General features: G+C 46.7%; 4 protein-coding genes across 4 annotated transcripts; all 4 read left to right on the forward strand.

Moving 5' to 3' along the window:
• LOC8080202 lies at positions 1,030 to 2,099 on the forward strand. The gene has a single exon (XM_002463528.2). It carries the CDS (start codon positions 1,234 to 1,236, stop codon positions 1,819 to 1,821), a length of 588 nt encoding a protein of 195 aa, XP_002463573.1. The 5' UTR covers positions 1,030 to 1,233; the 3' UTR covers positions 1,822 to 2,099.
• On the forward strand, positions 4,654 to 5,912 carry LOC8079672 (cell number regulator 7). The gene is made up of 2 exons (XM_002463530.2): positions 4,654 to 4,953; positions 5,084 to 5,912. Exons 1-2 carry the CDS (start codon positions 4,800 to 4,802, stop codon positions 5,449 to 5,451), a joined length of 522 nt encoding a protein of 173 aa, XP_002463575.1. The 5' UTR covers positions 4,654 to 4,799; the 3' UTR covers positions 5,452 to 5,912.
• LOC8079673 (cell number regulator 10) lies at positions 9,420 to 10,607 on the forward strand. Its single transcript, XM_002463531.2, has 2 exons — positions 9,420 to 9,738; positions 9,855 to 10,607. Exons 1-2 carry the CDS (start codon positions 9,609 to 9,611, stop codon positions 10,199 to 10,201), a joined length of 477 nt encoding a protein of 158 aa, XP_002463576.1. The 5' UTR covers positions 9,420 to 9,608; the 3' UTR covers positions 10,202 to 10,607.
• Positions 12,442 to 13,713, forward strand: LOC8079674 (cell number regulator 3). Its single transcript, XM_002463532.2, has 2 exons — positions 12,442 to 12,917; positions 13,036 to 13,713. Exons 1-2 carry the CDS (start codon positions 12,779 to 12,781, stop codon positions 13,401 to 13,403), a joined length of 507 nt encoding a protein of 168 aa, XP_002463577.1. The 5' UTR covers positions 12,442 to 12,778; the 3' UTR covers positions 13,404 to 13,713.

A 14,367-nucleotide genomic window follows, 5' to 3' on the forward strand; every position in this document is an offset into this window, starting at 1 on the left:
GGTGATGTGGCAATATGGCATAATAAATCTCTAGAAGCACGGATTGACATGTGGTGGCCCACATGTTGGGTCGACCACTCTCCCCTTCGGTGGCAGATGAGGGCTGGTTAGTTAGACCAGTCTCAATGCATGTTTCATGAGAGTGTCATGCACATTAAATAGGGTGCCACATAAGCAAAATTGTTGACTTGGCAGGGTCATTAAATGAAGGAGTTTCATCAGATGAGAGAGGAGTTTCATCCCCATGAAACTCTTATGGCTCGGTTACCTAGTTTATAGTCTTGGTAACTATGTCATGAAACTATACATTGAGACTGGCCTTATAGCTATTTACTATTGCTATAGCGCGGGTAGCTAGAGTTGTGGAGATGAGGAAGGAAAGCATGACACCAAGGAAGAAAACTTGAGGGCACCAACATGGTGAGCCACAGACAATGTATATAGAGAGAGAGATTGGTCTAACATGTTGAGCCCGATCCATATTAACGTGGGAGTAGGCCGGCACCCGTTGGACTTGACGACATCGTTATGAGTTGAAGGACTGGGATGACTGATGACACCTCTATTAAGTTTGAAGACTGCGTTTGAATTTTAATCTAAAAAAGTATACCTTAATTTCATGCGAGGATCAGGGCAATAAATTCTAGGTGTGGGTTTAGTTTTGGATATCCAGCGCAAACTCTCTAGAAGATACCGCTTCATTCACGGTCTCATTTTCGGCTGTTTGTACAGTGATTTTGTGAGAGGCAGAGGCGCAGAGCAGCTGCAAAAACCAGCTACCCCTCCCCTCGATAGCTGCCACGTGGCGGGAAAAAAATATATCCGACGTCCAATGTTCGGGGCTCTCGCAGCACGTGCTCGCTAGGATGATCAGGTGCGCAGGGAAGACGCGTCGGACGTTCTTCGATCACGTGGCAGCAAAATTAGTAATTTACACTTCGGCCGGCCACACATACGTACGCCGGCCGTGTGTCCGTGCATGGAGCCATGGAGCGGCCGGGCGATGCATTCCTTTCCTTGTCACCACATGCAGTATTGGCTCGCAAAGCGCTCCCGGCCGCAGGTGCGCACGAGACGGTGGCGCGGCCTTGTCGGAGGCTGAACCGCCGCGCATATATACGTGTGCCCTCACGCCAGCCGTGCATTCTAGCTAGCTACTACTAGCTATTTCGAGACGCAAGCGTCCGTCTCCGTCTCCGATCCGATCCATCGAGCATACTACGTACGGCGGCGATGGAGGCGAGGTCGGCCATTAGCTGGTACTGCGGCTCCCTCCTGGCCGTGGTCATCGCGCTGTTCCTGTCAGTGTCCCTCGGCGTGCGCGCCGCCGGCGTGGACCTGAAGGCGTCGTGCGCCGCGACGCCGCACCCGGACGTGTGCCTGCGCGCGCTCCAGGACGACCACAGCATCAAGGGGGCCTCGACCCAGCGGGACCTGGCGTCGGCGGCGATCCGCGCGGCGGCGACCGCTGGCGGCGCGGTGGGCGACTACGCGCGGGACGAGCTGAACGTGGTCAAGGACAACCTGATGTGGCAGTGCCTGAACGAGTGCGCCGAGGACATCGAGGAGGCGCTGGACCACCTGGACGACTCCGAGGGCGGCCTCGACGACGACAAGCTCCGCGACGTCAAGGAGTTCCTCGACACGGCGGAGGAGGACACCTGGTCCTGCGACGAGTCCTGCAAGCACGCCCCCAACACGCCCATCAAGACCACCCTGCTAGCCAAGAACAAGGACTTCGCCGCCGTCATGCGCGTCGCCAACGCGCTCATCAAGCGCGCCACCGCCGGTGACTCGCCGGCGCCAAGATTCATCAATTGAAGCAGTACGGTGATTCATCCATTGATTATTCATCCCCGCGCGCGCCATACACATCCACATCGTATTGAATTTGTTGTAGTATGTATATCCTTGTTGCTGGTACCTTTTTATATGTGTCTTGTCATTGTAATTTGATTAGATTGTTTGGGAATTTTTTACTACAGTATTTGTACTCAGATGTACGTAGTGCTTGATGTTCATCTACTAGCAGTTCAATGTGTAGCAAATGATTATATAGAATTATACTAATAAAAAACATCATGGTCTACATTTTCTCATTTTATTTATTGTATATACTATTAGTTTTTTCTTTGAGAAAATTGTATGTACTACTAGTGTATCACCATTTGTATGTGCTACCCTTTTTGAGATTATACTACTCTTTTTTTTTTAGAATCACTTGTATGTGGTGATATCCCCACCTGTGAAAATAAATAAAACAATGGCAGCATCTCTGGGCCTTGGCCGACTAGGTCACCTCATAAGACCACGGGTATGGTTGGGCCTTGTGTGGGCTGCACGTCGGAATGCAGTGCAGTGGGTCGCAGGATACGGTGGTCCCGGCCGTGCGTACGCAGAGACCAGAGAGGGCCAGAGGCGCAGAAGCAGCAGTACGTGGATCAGGATCAGGATCAAAGAACAAACAGGATCAGGATGGGCGCGCCACGTGGGCGGTCGCAATGGGATGGGTCCATGGGATGGCGGCATGGACTTGTCGGACGGCCCCGCATGTTGTAGCCACTGGTGGTCGTGGTGTCAGGCTTATCCTAGGTCTGTTCACCTAAAATCTATTTTTTTTTAGAATTAAGTCTATTTTGGCCCCCTCAACACTTGCTATGGTCTAATTTTAACCCTCAACTCTAAAACCGTCTAGATTAGGTCCCTCAATTTTATAAAATCATCCATGTTTAAATCCCGGGACGGTTGTAGGCTGTTTTAGAGTGACGTGGACATGATTTTGACTGCCACCATGGCATTAACCGCCATGCTGGCAGGACGCTGGAGTGGCGAAAGCAACCGGCCTGCTCTCGACCCCGTCCTCGCTTTCAGCCTCGCTCTGTTTTTTTGCAACCCTAGCACGCCAGTCGCCCGACCCCGCCTCCTGGCGCGGCTCCGACCGACCCCTCCTGCTCCGCACGTCTCCGCCCGACCCCGCCCGCTTCGCGCGGCTCCGCCCGGCACAGTCCCGTCCGCCCCTCCGCCGCCCGCCGCCGATCTGACCTACGGCCACCCGTCGCAGACTGCCCCGCTCGCAAGTGATGGTATGATTCCTTCTCCAATTTTTTCCCTAATTTGATAGATGAACTCAGGTTCTGTATGCCTGAGATTCTGTGTTATGTTGTAGCAATGGACTCTTTGGATTTTCTTGCTGTTCGATTTCATTTTAGCGGTGATTTTTTCAATGATGGGAAGAAGATGCAGTATCTTGGTGGAACAAAGAGGGTCTCATTCATTGACCGTGACAAGATATCCTTGCCTGAAGTAATGGGACATCTTAACGACCACTTCAATCCAACAGATACAGTTCTTTTGCATTGGTTGATCCCTAGAAAAGATTTACGCACTGAGCTCAGAACCTTAGTAGATGACAAGGTTTGTCACGAGATGTCTTCGTGTATTACCCATCCAGGAGCTCCTGATGTTTTTGTTGAGGTTATTTGTGGTGGAAGCTTTGGCAAGGATATCCATTTGGCAATGCCAACGATTGTTCTTGTATATATGCAACGATTGTTCTTGTATATATAGCCATTATTTTACAGAGCGTCCTGCCAGCATGGCGGTCAATGCCACGGTGGCAGTCAAAACCATGACCATGTCACCCTAAAATAGCCTACAACCGTCCCAGGGTTTAAACATGGATGGTTTTGTAAATGGAGGGGCCTAATCTAGACGGTTTCAGAGTTGAGGGTTAAAATTAGACCATGGCAAGAGTTGAAGGGCAAAAAGTGGACTTAATCCAATTTTTTTATAATGAGATATTTCTGTTTTATAATATATAACTAAACTTATGTTAACCTCTCTTTACATTGAGTAACTTATTCTTTTTTAACGATAATAAAGATGTTAACGTGAGAATATATATTACCACACGTACTTAACTAAAACCACCTAATTAAGTGGGGATGTATTAGTATAACTCAAATTGCACTGTGTCCACTAATTAGCTGCAACAGCAAGTCTATGGTTGTATGAGGTCTAGCTAGCAGGAAGCTACGGTATGCTAACATCTTGTCCTTTTACGAGGGTGATAAATACGTCCTTTTCTTAGGAAGAATCTCAGAATCGTCAAAACTCATTAATATGAGCAACTTGTGCCTTGATTATTTGCCATCGTCTAGCTTGCATTATTGGAAAAGGGACTATCACAATGTGTGCGTCTTTTGGTTAAGAATAAAATAGATCATTCAATAACGTGTACCTTTGGTTATATATGAATAAAAAGTAGAGAAAAATAATATATCTCCAGAGTAGTGCCATTGACTGACCCGGCCGGGCACACTTAAAACATAACATGGAAGAGACAACTAGCGACTGTTGAACAAGCGACAAGTGACAAGTGGTGGTTGTGGCCTAACCGCCGAGCACATGCATGCATGAGCCTTCTTCCCCTGCCGTGCCGACTGGGTGCATGCATGATGTGGAAGTAGTCTCTTGGCGCTCTTGGCCTATTGGGCACGGCAGACATGGACATGCATGGAACGCGCGTGGAGAGAGTGGAGGAGAGCCAAGACAAGACCCGCGCTCGGTGCTGCCGAGTCGGTCAACCGGCGTGGCCAGGTCGCGAGTCGTCGGCGACTCGCGACACGCCTTGGGATTGGACCCCAGCAGCCATCCCAGCCCCGCCTATGTAAGAGCACCCGCCGAGAGCTCGCTCGTTCCCGGCAAGGCGAGAGAACGCGTACGTACGATCGACACCAAGAAACCCAAGGCACGTACCACAACGACAGCCTGCTCTGCTCCTCTGTGCCATTGTCAGAATGTATCCGGCCAAGCCCACCGCCGCCGCAGCCAGCGCGCCTGTGGTCGGGATGGCGCCGCCGGTGACCGGCGTCCCCATCTCCAGCCCCGGCCCCGTCGCGGCCACCGAGTGGTCCTCCGGCCTCTGCGCCTGCTTCGACGACTGCGGCCTCTGTAAGCTATACTAGTAGTAGCAGCAGCTAGCTTCTGTCTTCTCTTCTCCGATAGATCCTCCTCCTGCATCCCACTCCCACCCCGCGAGTTGCTAATAAGAACCGTCGTTTGCATGCATGCAATGCAACAGGCTGCCTGACGTGCTGGTGCCCGTGCATCACGTTCGGTCGGATCGCGGAGATCGTGGACCGCGGCGCGACGTCGTGCGGCGCCGCGGGCGCCATCTACACGGTGCTGGCCTGCTTCACGGGGTGCCAGTGGATCTACTCCTGCACGTACCGCTCCAAGATGCGCGCGCAGCTCGGCCTCCCCGACGTCGGCTGCTGCGACTGCTGCGTCCACTTCTGCTGCGAGCCCTGCGCGCTCTGCCAGCAGTACAGGGAGCTCAAGGCCCGCGGCTTCCACCCCGACCTCGGCTGGGACGTCAACGCCCAGAAGGCGGCGGCCAACGCCGCTGCCGGCATGTACCCGCCGGCAGCGCAGGGGATGGGCCGCTAAAAGCCAGCCAGCTGCCTCATCGCGCGACGATCCGCGCCCGGCCCAGCTCCATCGGTAAAAAAAAAAACTCTGTCGTACGTCTCAGTCAATATCATCGCGTACGTACGTGTATTGTATGATATGATGACGTGTATTCATGACTGGTACACAAAGAATGCCTATGTGTGTTTCAAGATTTGTACGGGCTGGGCTGTACGTTTATTTTTTTTTGGTCCACTCAATATATCCGGCGAAAATATTTTTCCTTGAATCTGTTTTTCTTTTTCTTTTTCCCTTTCTTCTTACTCGGTACTTCTTAGCACCGAGTACCATGCATGGAAGTTCATAAGCTAAATATATGTGTGTTTGGTTTACTAGCAAACATGCTCCTGTGTTATATAAACATGCAATGTAACGTGCGAGTCATTGTATGGTCAACTACATGACTTATGGCTCGAAAAATTTATGCAACGATTGTATCATCTTTGTTAGTTCTTGATCAAGTAGATGACTTATGGCTCGAAAATTTATGAAATGATCGTATCAACTTCGTGAGTTCTTGGTTAACTAGACGACTTATGGCTCGAAAATTTATGCAATGTCGACCGTCGGCTTTGTTAGTTCTAATACGACTCCATACCATGGATAGACTCCCGTTGTTTGAAACATGGTCTTGTGTTGGAATTGGTTTATATACCGGCTTTGATTTAGAAACGTGTGAGGCCTTGTTTAGTTTCATCCAAAATTCAAAAACTTTTCAAGATTCTTCCCTATCATATCGAATCTTGTGACACATGCATGGAACATTAAATATAGATAAAAAAATAACTAATTGAACAATTATCTATAATTTACGAGACGAATCTTTTGAGCTTACTTAGTCCATGTTTGGACAATAATTACTAAATACAAACGAAAGTTCTACAATACCAAAATCCAAAAAAAAATGGATCTAAATAAGGCCTGAATTGTAAGAGTGAGACAGAATACAGTGAGGTGCATTGGGATGGGCTGACGAACATAAATGAAGAGGAAAATATTCTCCTTTTAGTATTAGAAGGTATAAAATATCGTTTTTTTCCTACGTCCATGGTTTCAAATAAATAGAATGTCAGTTCTTAATAAGTGGATCTCAAATCAAACGAAGTGCTGCTGAAGTGCCAATCTCCCTGCTGTGTGAGCGGAAAGAAAATAAAGAACAAAAGATTATTGTGTGCGCACATGAACAACTTATTCCTGTCATATACTTAGGCTACATTTAGATCCCATATGGTCCAAAGTTCAGCTATTAAGTTTTAACTTTTGAGACTCTAACAGGTGATTTAAAGTGTTACCTAAAGTTTAGTCAACCTCAAAAAAACATTTATTAGATCACACAAATTTGCTAAATGTGATCTAAAGTTTAGTAGACCATGGGATCCAATAAAACCTTAATATTAGATAGTGAACTTACTCCCTAATTGGACCTTGCATCTACACCCTAATAAGTTGGGCAGCCTGGATATTAGTTCATGGTGAATTTGATAAAATCAACGTGGTGATGTATATGTTGATGCATTTTTTCCCCTACAAACTTGGCATAAGGGGTGTTTGGATAAGGGGGCTAGTGTTAGCATCTATTTTAGGATACCAACTAGAAAGCCTAAATGTGGTCTAATTTTGAGCTAAAAAGAGCTAATGAGGACAGTGGTTAAAATTCATTAGCCCATAATGATTAATGTTTAACCTATTTTCATAAGGTGGGTTAATTTTTAGCCTTGTGATCTAAATGCACCCGATCTGATAACAATTATGGACCAATCCTGATTAGCAGAGGATTGAAGAAGCTGGAAGTGATAAACTGACAAAGTAGCATCTCGCAGAGCCTTTCAAGAATATGTGTCCTTGATCCATTCTTAATTAAAGCCCCCCTGAAAAAGGCTGTTGATTAGCTGATTTCTAATGAGAGAAAAACATTGTTTTTTATGATTGAAAAGTTGTGCTAATAAATTTGAGCGAACATGGCATTAACTAAAACTACCTAGCTTTTCTTGTGATTACTATACAGCTCAAATCGCATTGTGTCAACTGATAAGCTGCAAGCCTATGGTTCGATGCATGAATTCGAGGCTCGAGCATGTAGCTACAATAGCGTTGAAGGTTCACATCTTGTACTTTCTAGGCCTTGTTTAGTTCCTAAAAAATTTTGCAAAATTTTTCAGATTTCCCGTCACATCGAATCTTTAGACGTATGCATGGAGTATTAAATATAGACGAAAATAAAAACTAATTGTATAGTTTGGTCGGAATTGATGAGATGGATCTTTTGAGCCTAGTTAATCTATGATTGGACAATATTTGTCACAAACAAACGAAAGTGCTACAGTACCTGTTTTGCAAAATTTTTTGGAACTAAACAAGGCTCGCTTGCATTGGAAAAAAGGCAGATAATAATACAATACGTGTGTGTCTTTGGTCCTGAAAATAAAGAATACGGCTTTTAAAGAAAAAAAGAGAAAAAAATATTTAGAGTCATTGACTGATATTGACTTGGGCAAGCTGGCAAAATACATAGGGAATAGCCTTGTTTAGTTCACCATGAAATCCAAAAACTTTTCAAGATTTCCCGTCACATCGAATCTTGGGGCACATACATGAAGTATTAGATATAGATGAAAACAAAAACTAATTACACAGTTTGTCTGTAAATCACGAGATGAATCTTTTAAGACTAATTAGTCTATGATTGGATAATATTTGCCACAAACAAACGAAAGTGCTACAGTACCGAAATTCGAAATTTTTTCGGAACTAAACAAGGCGCAAGTTGGCGCACAAGCAAGAAAGGAAAGGGATGGACCCACCAGCTGAGCTAAGCTAGGAAGATGGAGGCGACGCAAGAGGCGCACATGTTAAACTCTGAACAAGTCTTTGCACAATAATTGATTTTAACCTGATGATAAAGTCGTTGAGATTATTAAGGTTCAATTTGTGCCCAAAACAAAAAATGTGAAAAAATATTGGGTGCAAACCGCTCTCTCCGTGCATGCATGAAAACCCTTAAAAAAAATCATATTTAGAGGTTATCAAAAATTATGAAACCATGGACATCCATAGTTTATCCATAGATGTACGTTGTAGCAAAAGTTGAGAAACAAAATCAATCTAGTAAAACTCATAAGGAAGCGACAAATTTCAAGTGCATTTGCACTAGAAAACAAATTCCCAGAATTTTTATCTTTTAGTACACTTGTACTTGAAATTTGTCATTTCTGTATGGACTTTTACACAATAAGTTGGCCTTCCATCTTTTCTTACAACGTATATCTATAAATGAACTATGAATGTGTATCATTTTATATTTTTAAAATCCTTTAAATAGGTTTTATAGAAAAAAAATTATGATTAATACCGAGAGGGTGGTTTGTACCTAATATTTTCCTAAATAATACCCTAACCACCGTTGTATGACTACTTTTTTTTTTCTCAGATGAGAAGATCCCATGTGCATAAGCACATCTTCTCTCCAACGCTTGGGAAAATACGAGTACATTACATATCTTGACCTGGAACTTATTATAAAAAGGAAATACTAAAAATTATCCTCAGAGGCGACATTGACTTGGGCACTGAGACGCAACTACGTGCACGAGCAACGAACCAACGCAACCGAGGGGGGGAAAACGAACACGGCATGTTATGTTACGCGCAGATGAATTGATCACGTCCAAAGAAAACGAGGAATTCTTGCAGAAAGATGTAGGAGGGCCGGTCAACGAGACTGCTGGTACGGTTGTTATGTTACGCGCAGATGAATTGTTAAAAAGTTTTTTTTTTAACAAAGCCGAGGTCTAGGAGGGCCGGTCAACGAGACTGCTGGTACGGTTGGTGGGGCCGGTAGGCCAAGTCGCGACGCGGATTGGGATTGGACCAGCGGCGCGCCACTTGCCGGCACGATCCAGCAGCTCGGCAGCTCGTACTACCAGTATATAAACAGCACCGCCCCCGGCCGTCTTGCTCATTCATTCCCGGCAACGAACGGCGGCGAGCAGGCGAACCCAAACGCAACCGCAGCGAGCGAAGACAGCTACAGCGCTAGTAGATTAGCCAAGAAACCGAGGAGTCGATCGATAGCACTGTCAATCGTGCGAGTGCGAGCGCAGCGATCGGAGAAAGCCGGCCAGCTCGACGTCGACGACATGTATCCGTCCAAGCCTAGCGAGCAGGCCGGGGCGGCGCCGGTGACCGGCATCCCCGTCGGCGGCCCTGCCGCCGCCGCATCCCAGTGGTCCTCCGGCCTCTTCGACTGCTTCGACGACTGCGGCCTCTGTAAGCATCATCATCATCATCATCATCATCAACCGCATATGCATGCATTCATATCGCGCGCACAGCAGCGGCTAACCGTTGTTCGTAATTCGTTCGTTCCTTGACATGACATCCAGGCTGCCTGACGTGCTGGTGCCCGTGCATCACGTTCGGTCGCATGGCGGAGATCGTGGACCGCGGCGCGACGTCGTGCGGCACGGCGGGGGCGCTCTACACGCTGCTGGCCTACTTCACGGGGTGCCAGTGGATCTACTCCTGCACGTACCGCGCCAAGATGCGCGCCCAGTTCGGCCTCCCGGACACCCCCTGCTGCGACTGCTGCGTCCACTTCTGCTGCGAGCCGTGCGCGCTCTGCCAGCAGTACAAGGAGCTCAAGGCCCGCGGCTACGACCCCGTCCTCGGCTGGGACCAGCAGGGCGCCGCCGCCATGCACCCGCCGGCAGCGCAAGGGATGGGGCGCTGAGCTACCACTTCAATGCCCGGCCGGCCGGCACCGCCGCCGCTCCATGCATGGATTGGATGCATGGTAAAATTTAATTACGTGGGCAACTGCACTTGTTCTTTGTTTGTGGTGACGTGCGTGGATTGTGATCGATGTGGTGATGTCAGGACTGCAAAGCATGCATGTGTTCTTTCAGACATGAGGAAATGTGCATGTAGATTTCTACTCCATCAGTACGGACTGTAAATTTGATCTTTACTGTATTTCTTGGGTGCGTGCATGCATCATATGCATGGTTTCGAATAAAATTTTTTAAAAAAGGGAGATATGTCCTCTTCTGTTTTTTTTTATGGTGACGACGTGGATTGTGATATGGCAATGTCAGGATTAATTGGTACAACAAAGAATGTTTCTTTCTTTCAGACCAGGATCGGGCCGTACCTTTGACTTTTCCTGTATCGATCTCTTTTGTCCATTTCGATTAAGGTCCTGTTTTAGTTCATAAAAATTTGCCAAAATTTTTCAAGATTCTCAGTCACATTGTATCTTTGGACGCATATATAGAACATTAAATATAAATAAAAAATAACTAATTATATATTTCTATGTAATTTGCAACACGAATCTCTTGAGTCTAATTAGTTAATATAATGATTGGACAATGATTATTATCAAATACAAACAAAAATGCTACAATAGCTAAACCCTAAATTTTTACCATCTAAACAAGGTATAGAAAATGGAAATATAGGTTTCAGCTTCATATCCTTTGCAGAGAGACGCAACATTCTTTTGCGGGTCATAACTGATTTCCAAACTAACTATTTGCATTCTCCAATTAAACGGGATTCAACGACATTCAACTCTGCTGGTGGCAGCATGCATGGATAACTGCATGTCAACGGGAACTGATTACTATATACAACAGCACATGGTGTGGAGAACTGGAGACAGTGACATACTAGTATAGTCTTGAAGAATCGTCAATAATCTAATCATCCTCTGTACGGCAAATCATAAAATGTATTATCGATTATTAAACACACAGTCTCTGATGATATCACTACTATCATTTTAATGTCCTTTTCTGCACTTACCAGTGCTACTATTTTTAATTATTGCTCCACAGTGTTTGGCGTATCCAGAACGGCTAATATTTTTAATTTAAGTTTGGCATAGAGGTTTTCAAATTATTATAGAAAATAATTAAAAAAAAAAGTTCATGTTCTTTTGCAGTGAGTTGGGGTGGTTGTATGTACCTCTGCGTGGATGAGGCTGCATATTTTCTCTATTATCTTAAAAGATATGCTGTACACATTTGCTTGAATGATACATATATATATGTTGTATTTACCCTTGGCTTGATACATAGGGGTTGATTGATAGAATCATCAACCTGCACAGAGCTCCCTTGTAAAAAAAATCACACACGGCTCCTCCAAGCACTGACTCATCAGTCTAGCTAGTTCCTTGCATGACTCATATAATGCGCAGTGCCTCACGCATAACATGAAGACAACCAATAAATAACATTCTACTGCAGCTAATTTGTAGACTTGGTAAAAGAAATATTATCTTTGCTAAGTCAGAGAGCTAGTTGCAACATTGATGATTTTCTACGGAAGCAATTGCATTATGACAAGTCAAAATACCCGTACACACAATAATCCACGACGATGTCACTGCTTATTGGATGGACATAGCCGAAGTTCAAAGTCATTAGGTTCCCAATAATCTCGTCTAAGCAATGAATAAGTAGTACATTTAAAAGGTATGAGTAACGTTTGACGCCAGCTATCAATTTTGACGATTCCATTTTCACTATTCATACACGGCTTTTGTACCGTTTCTTCCAAATCTCATATAGTCCTCGTTTCTTTTTTGCAATCCACACGTTGCTTCCTTACCACACTTTTGTAATGCCAACTGCCAAGCCTCTAACCAGTAACCACACAATGACACCACTCTGACCCAACCTGAGGCTGCGGTAAATATTATTTGCACTGACGGTTGATATAACGGTGCCACAAAGTGAAGATATGTTTGCGCCAACAGTTCTCAAAATTACACCAATAGAGCAATTCACGATTTTTATATATATATATATATATATATAATGCTGGGAAGAGGAACACTACACGTGCAGAGCAGAAAACGGAGAGAACGTGTCGTTGTAATGTACTCGTCGGTGTCCAGGCGTCCAGCTCTCCTGCCGATGGAAAAAAATAGAAACACGAGGGCATGTCGCGCGCGCGATCATCGCCGGGAAAACCTCGCGACCACAAGCCGGCCGGCCGCGGCGATCGACGAACACCAGCAACCACTCGATCCATCCTTAGACCATCCGGAGACGTATATTTACGTGCAGGTCGACGAGAGTCTCCGGTTGCCTCCGATCCGTTCACCCTGCGCTGCCGCTGCCGTGCCAAGTCGCCGGCCAGCGAAACCGGCCAGTACTCGATCGGCGCGCGCGCGCGAGCCGCCATTATTGGATTGGATTAGGCCGCCGCTCGAGCTTGCCGGCCGGCCCAGGCTCCTCGCCCATTCCCGGCGAGGCTAACTCAAGCGCAACCAGGCCAGCTGGTTATTGCATTGGAGATGTATCCTGATGCTGCGCCCTACGAGGCGGCGCCCGGCGGGGTGGTGGTGGCGCCGGTGGCCGGCCTATTCCCCGGCGCCGGAGCGTCGAGGGAGTGGTCATCGGGCCTCTTCGACTGCTTCGACGACTTCGACACCTGTAAGCACTCCTCGATCTTGTTCTTGTGCTTGGTAGCTAGAGCCTAGAGGTAGCTAAGCTGTAAGCTCGCCGTCGTCATGTCGTGCTCTGGTCATGCTCTGCTGATGCATCGATGCAGGCTGCCTGACGTTTTGGTGCCCGTGCATCACGTTCGGTCGGACGGCGGAGATCGTGGACCACGGCACGACGTCGTGCGGGACGAGCGGGGCGCTGTTCGCGCTCATCGAGTACCTGTCGGGGACGTGGTGCACGTGGGCCTACTCCTGCACGTACCGCGGCAGGATGCGCGCGCAGCACGGCCTCCCCGAAGCGCCCTGCGCCGACTTCCTCGTCCACCTCTGCTGCCTGCCATGCGCGCTCTGCCAGGAGTACAGGGAGCTCAAGGCGCGCGGCTACGAGCCCGTCCTCGGCTGGGAATTCAACGCCCAGAGGGCCGCCGCCGGCGTCGCCATGTCCGCGCCGGCCGTGCAGGGGATGGGACGCTGATCCATCCACCCATCGGGGTTTGTCGACTGTTGACAGAAGAGAGTACATACAAGATTTATATATAATTTCAGTTGTTGAGCGTCAGGTGATCGGAGGTGCTACTTACTACTGTTGGTCGTCCGACAACACAGCACCATTATTGTAGCCGGGTCTCTTTTAATTAGCACTTCTCGTGCCTGTCGTGTCTCCCTGACCCTGTAAATCAGAAGATACATCGATCGTTCTAGTTATGGTACATACATCATCTGTATTCTCTCGATCTTGTCGTGTCTAAATATCTCTATATATTCACTTGATCACTGTTTGTGAACTGAGCAGCTCATTTATTAGGTTGCTTTACTTCCACTGAAACTTGTCTACCTAAAATTCCTTGACTTGGCAGGGATTCTCGTATTTTTCCTCTTTTCTGTACAGTACAGCGGAAAAAAATGATGATTCCTTTTTTTCCTTATTTGGTGAATGTTATATTTCTAATAAGCATGATGATATTATGAAAGTACACTGCACCACGGAAGCAGAGCACCACCTCCTGGTGGCTTGCAGGTGCTCAAGACGCATTTGGTTGATGGTTGCGAAATGGAGTACTTGGCCGCAAGTACGCGCAAACGCTTGATCTCCTGACACTGTGCTTGAATAGTGGATATCACCGATGGAAACCTCTGGGATCCCTAAAAGAAAGGAATTCGCTCTCGAATCCTGCTTGTTGTGTGGGAATTGTGGAATAAGAGGAATGCCAGAGTATTTAGGCGCATGAAAACTTTCACCATGAAAAAAAACACAGTTCTTACACAGTTCATAATCCGGTGCCTCATAAATACAGTAACATGAAGAGAACCAAATAACATTCTGCAGCTGATTTTTCAGAATTGATATGAAAAATATTATTTCTGCTAAGTCAGAGCTGGTGGCAACATGGATGGTTTTCAACGGGAGCCAGTGCATTAATTACGACAACACAGCTGCT

This window comes from Sorghum bicolor, chromosome 1 (genome assembly GCF_000003195.3).
Source record: "Sorghum bicolor cultivar BTx623 chromosome 1, Sorghum_bicolor_NCBIv3, whole genome shotgun sequence".
Taxonomy (NCBI): Eukaryota; Viridiplantae; Streptophyta; class Magnoliopsida; order Poales; family Poaceae; genus Sorghum; species Sorghum bicolor.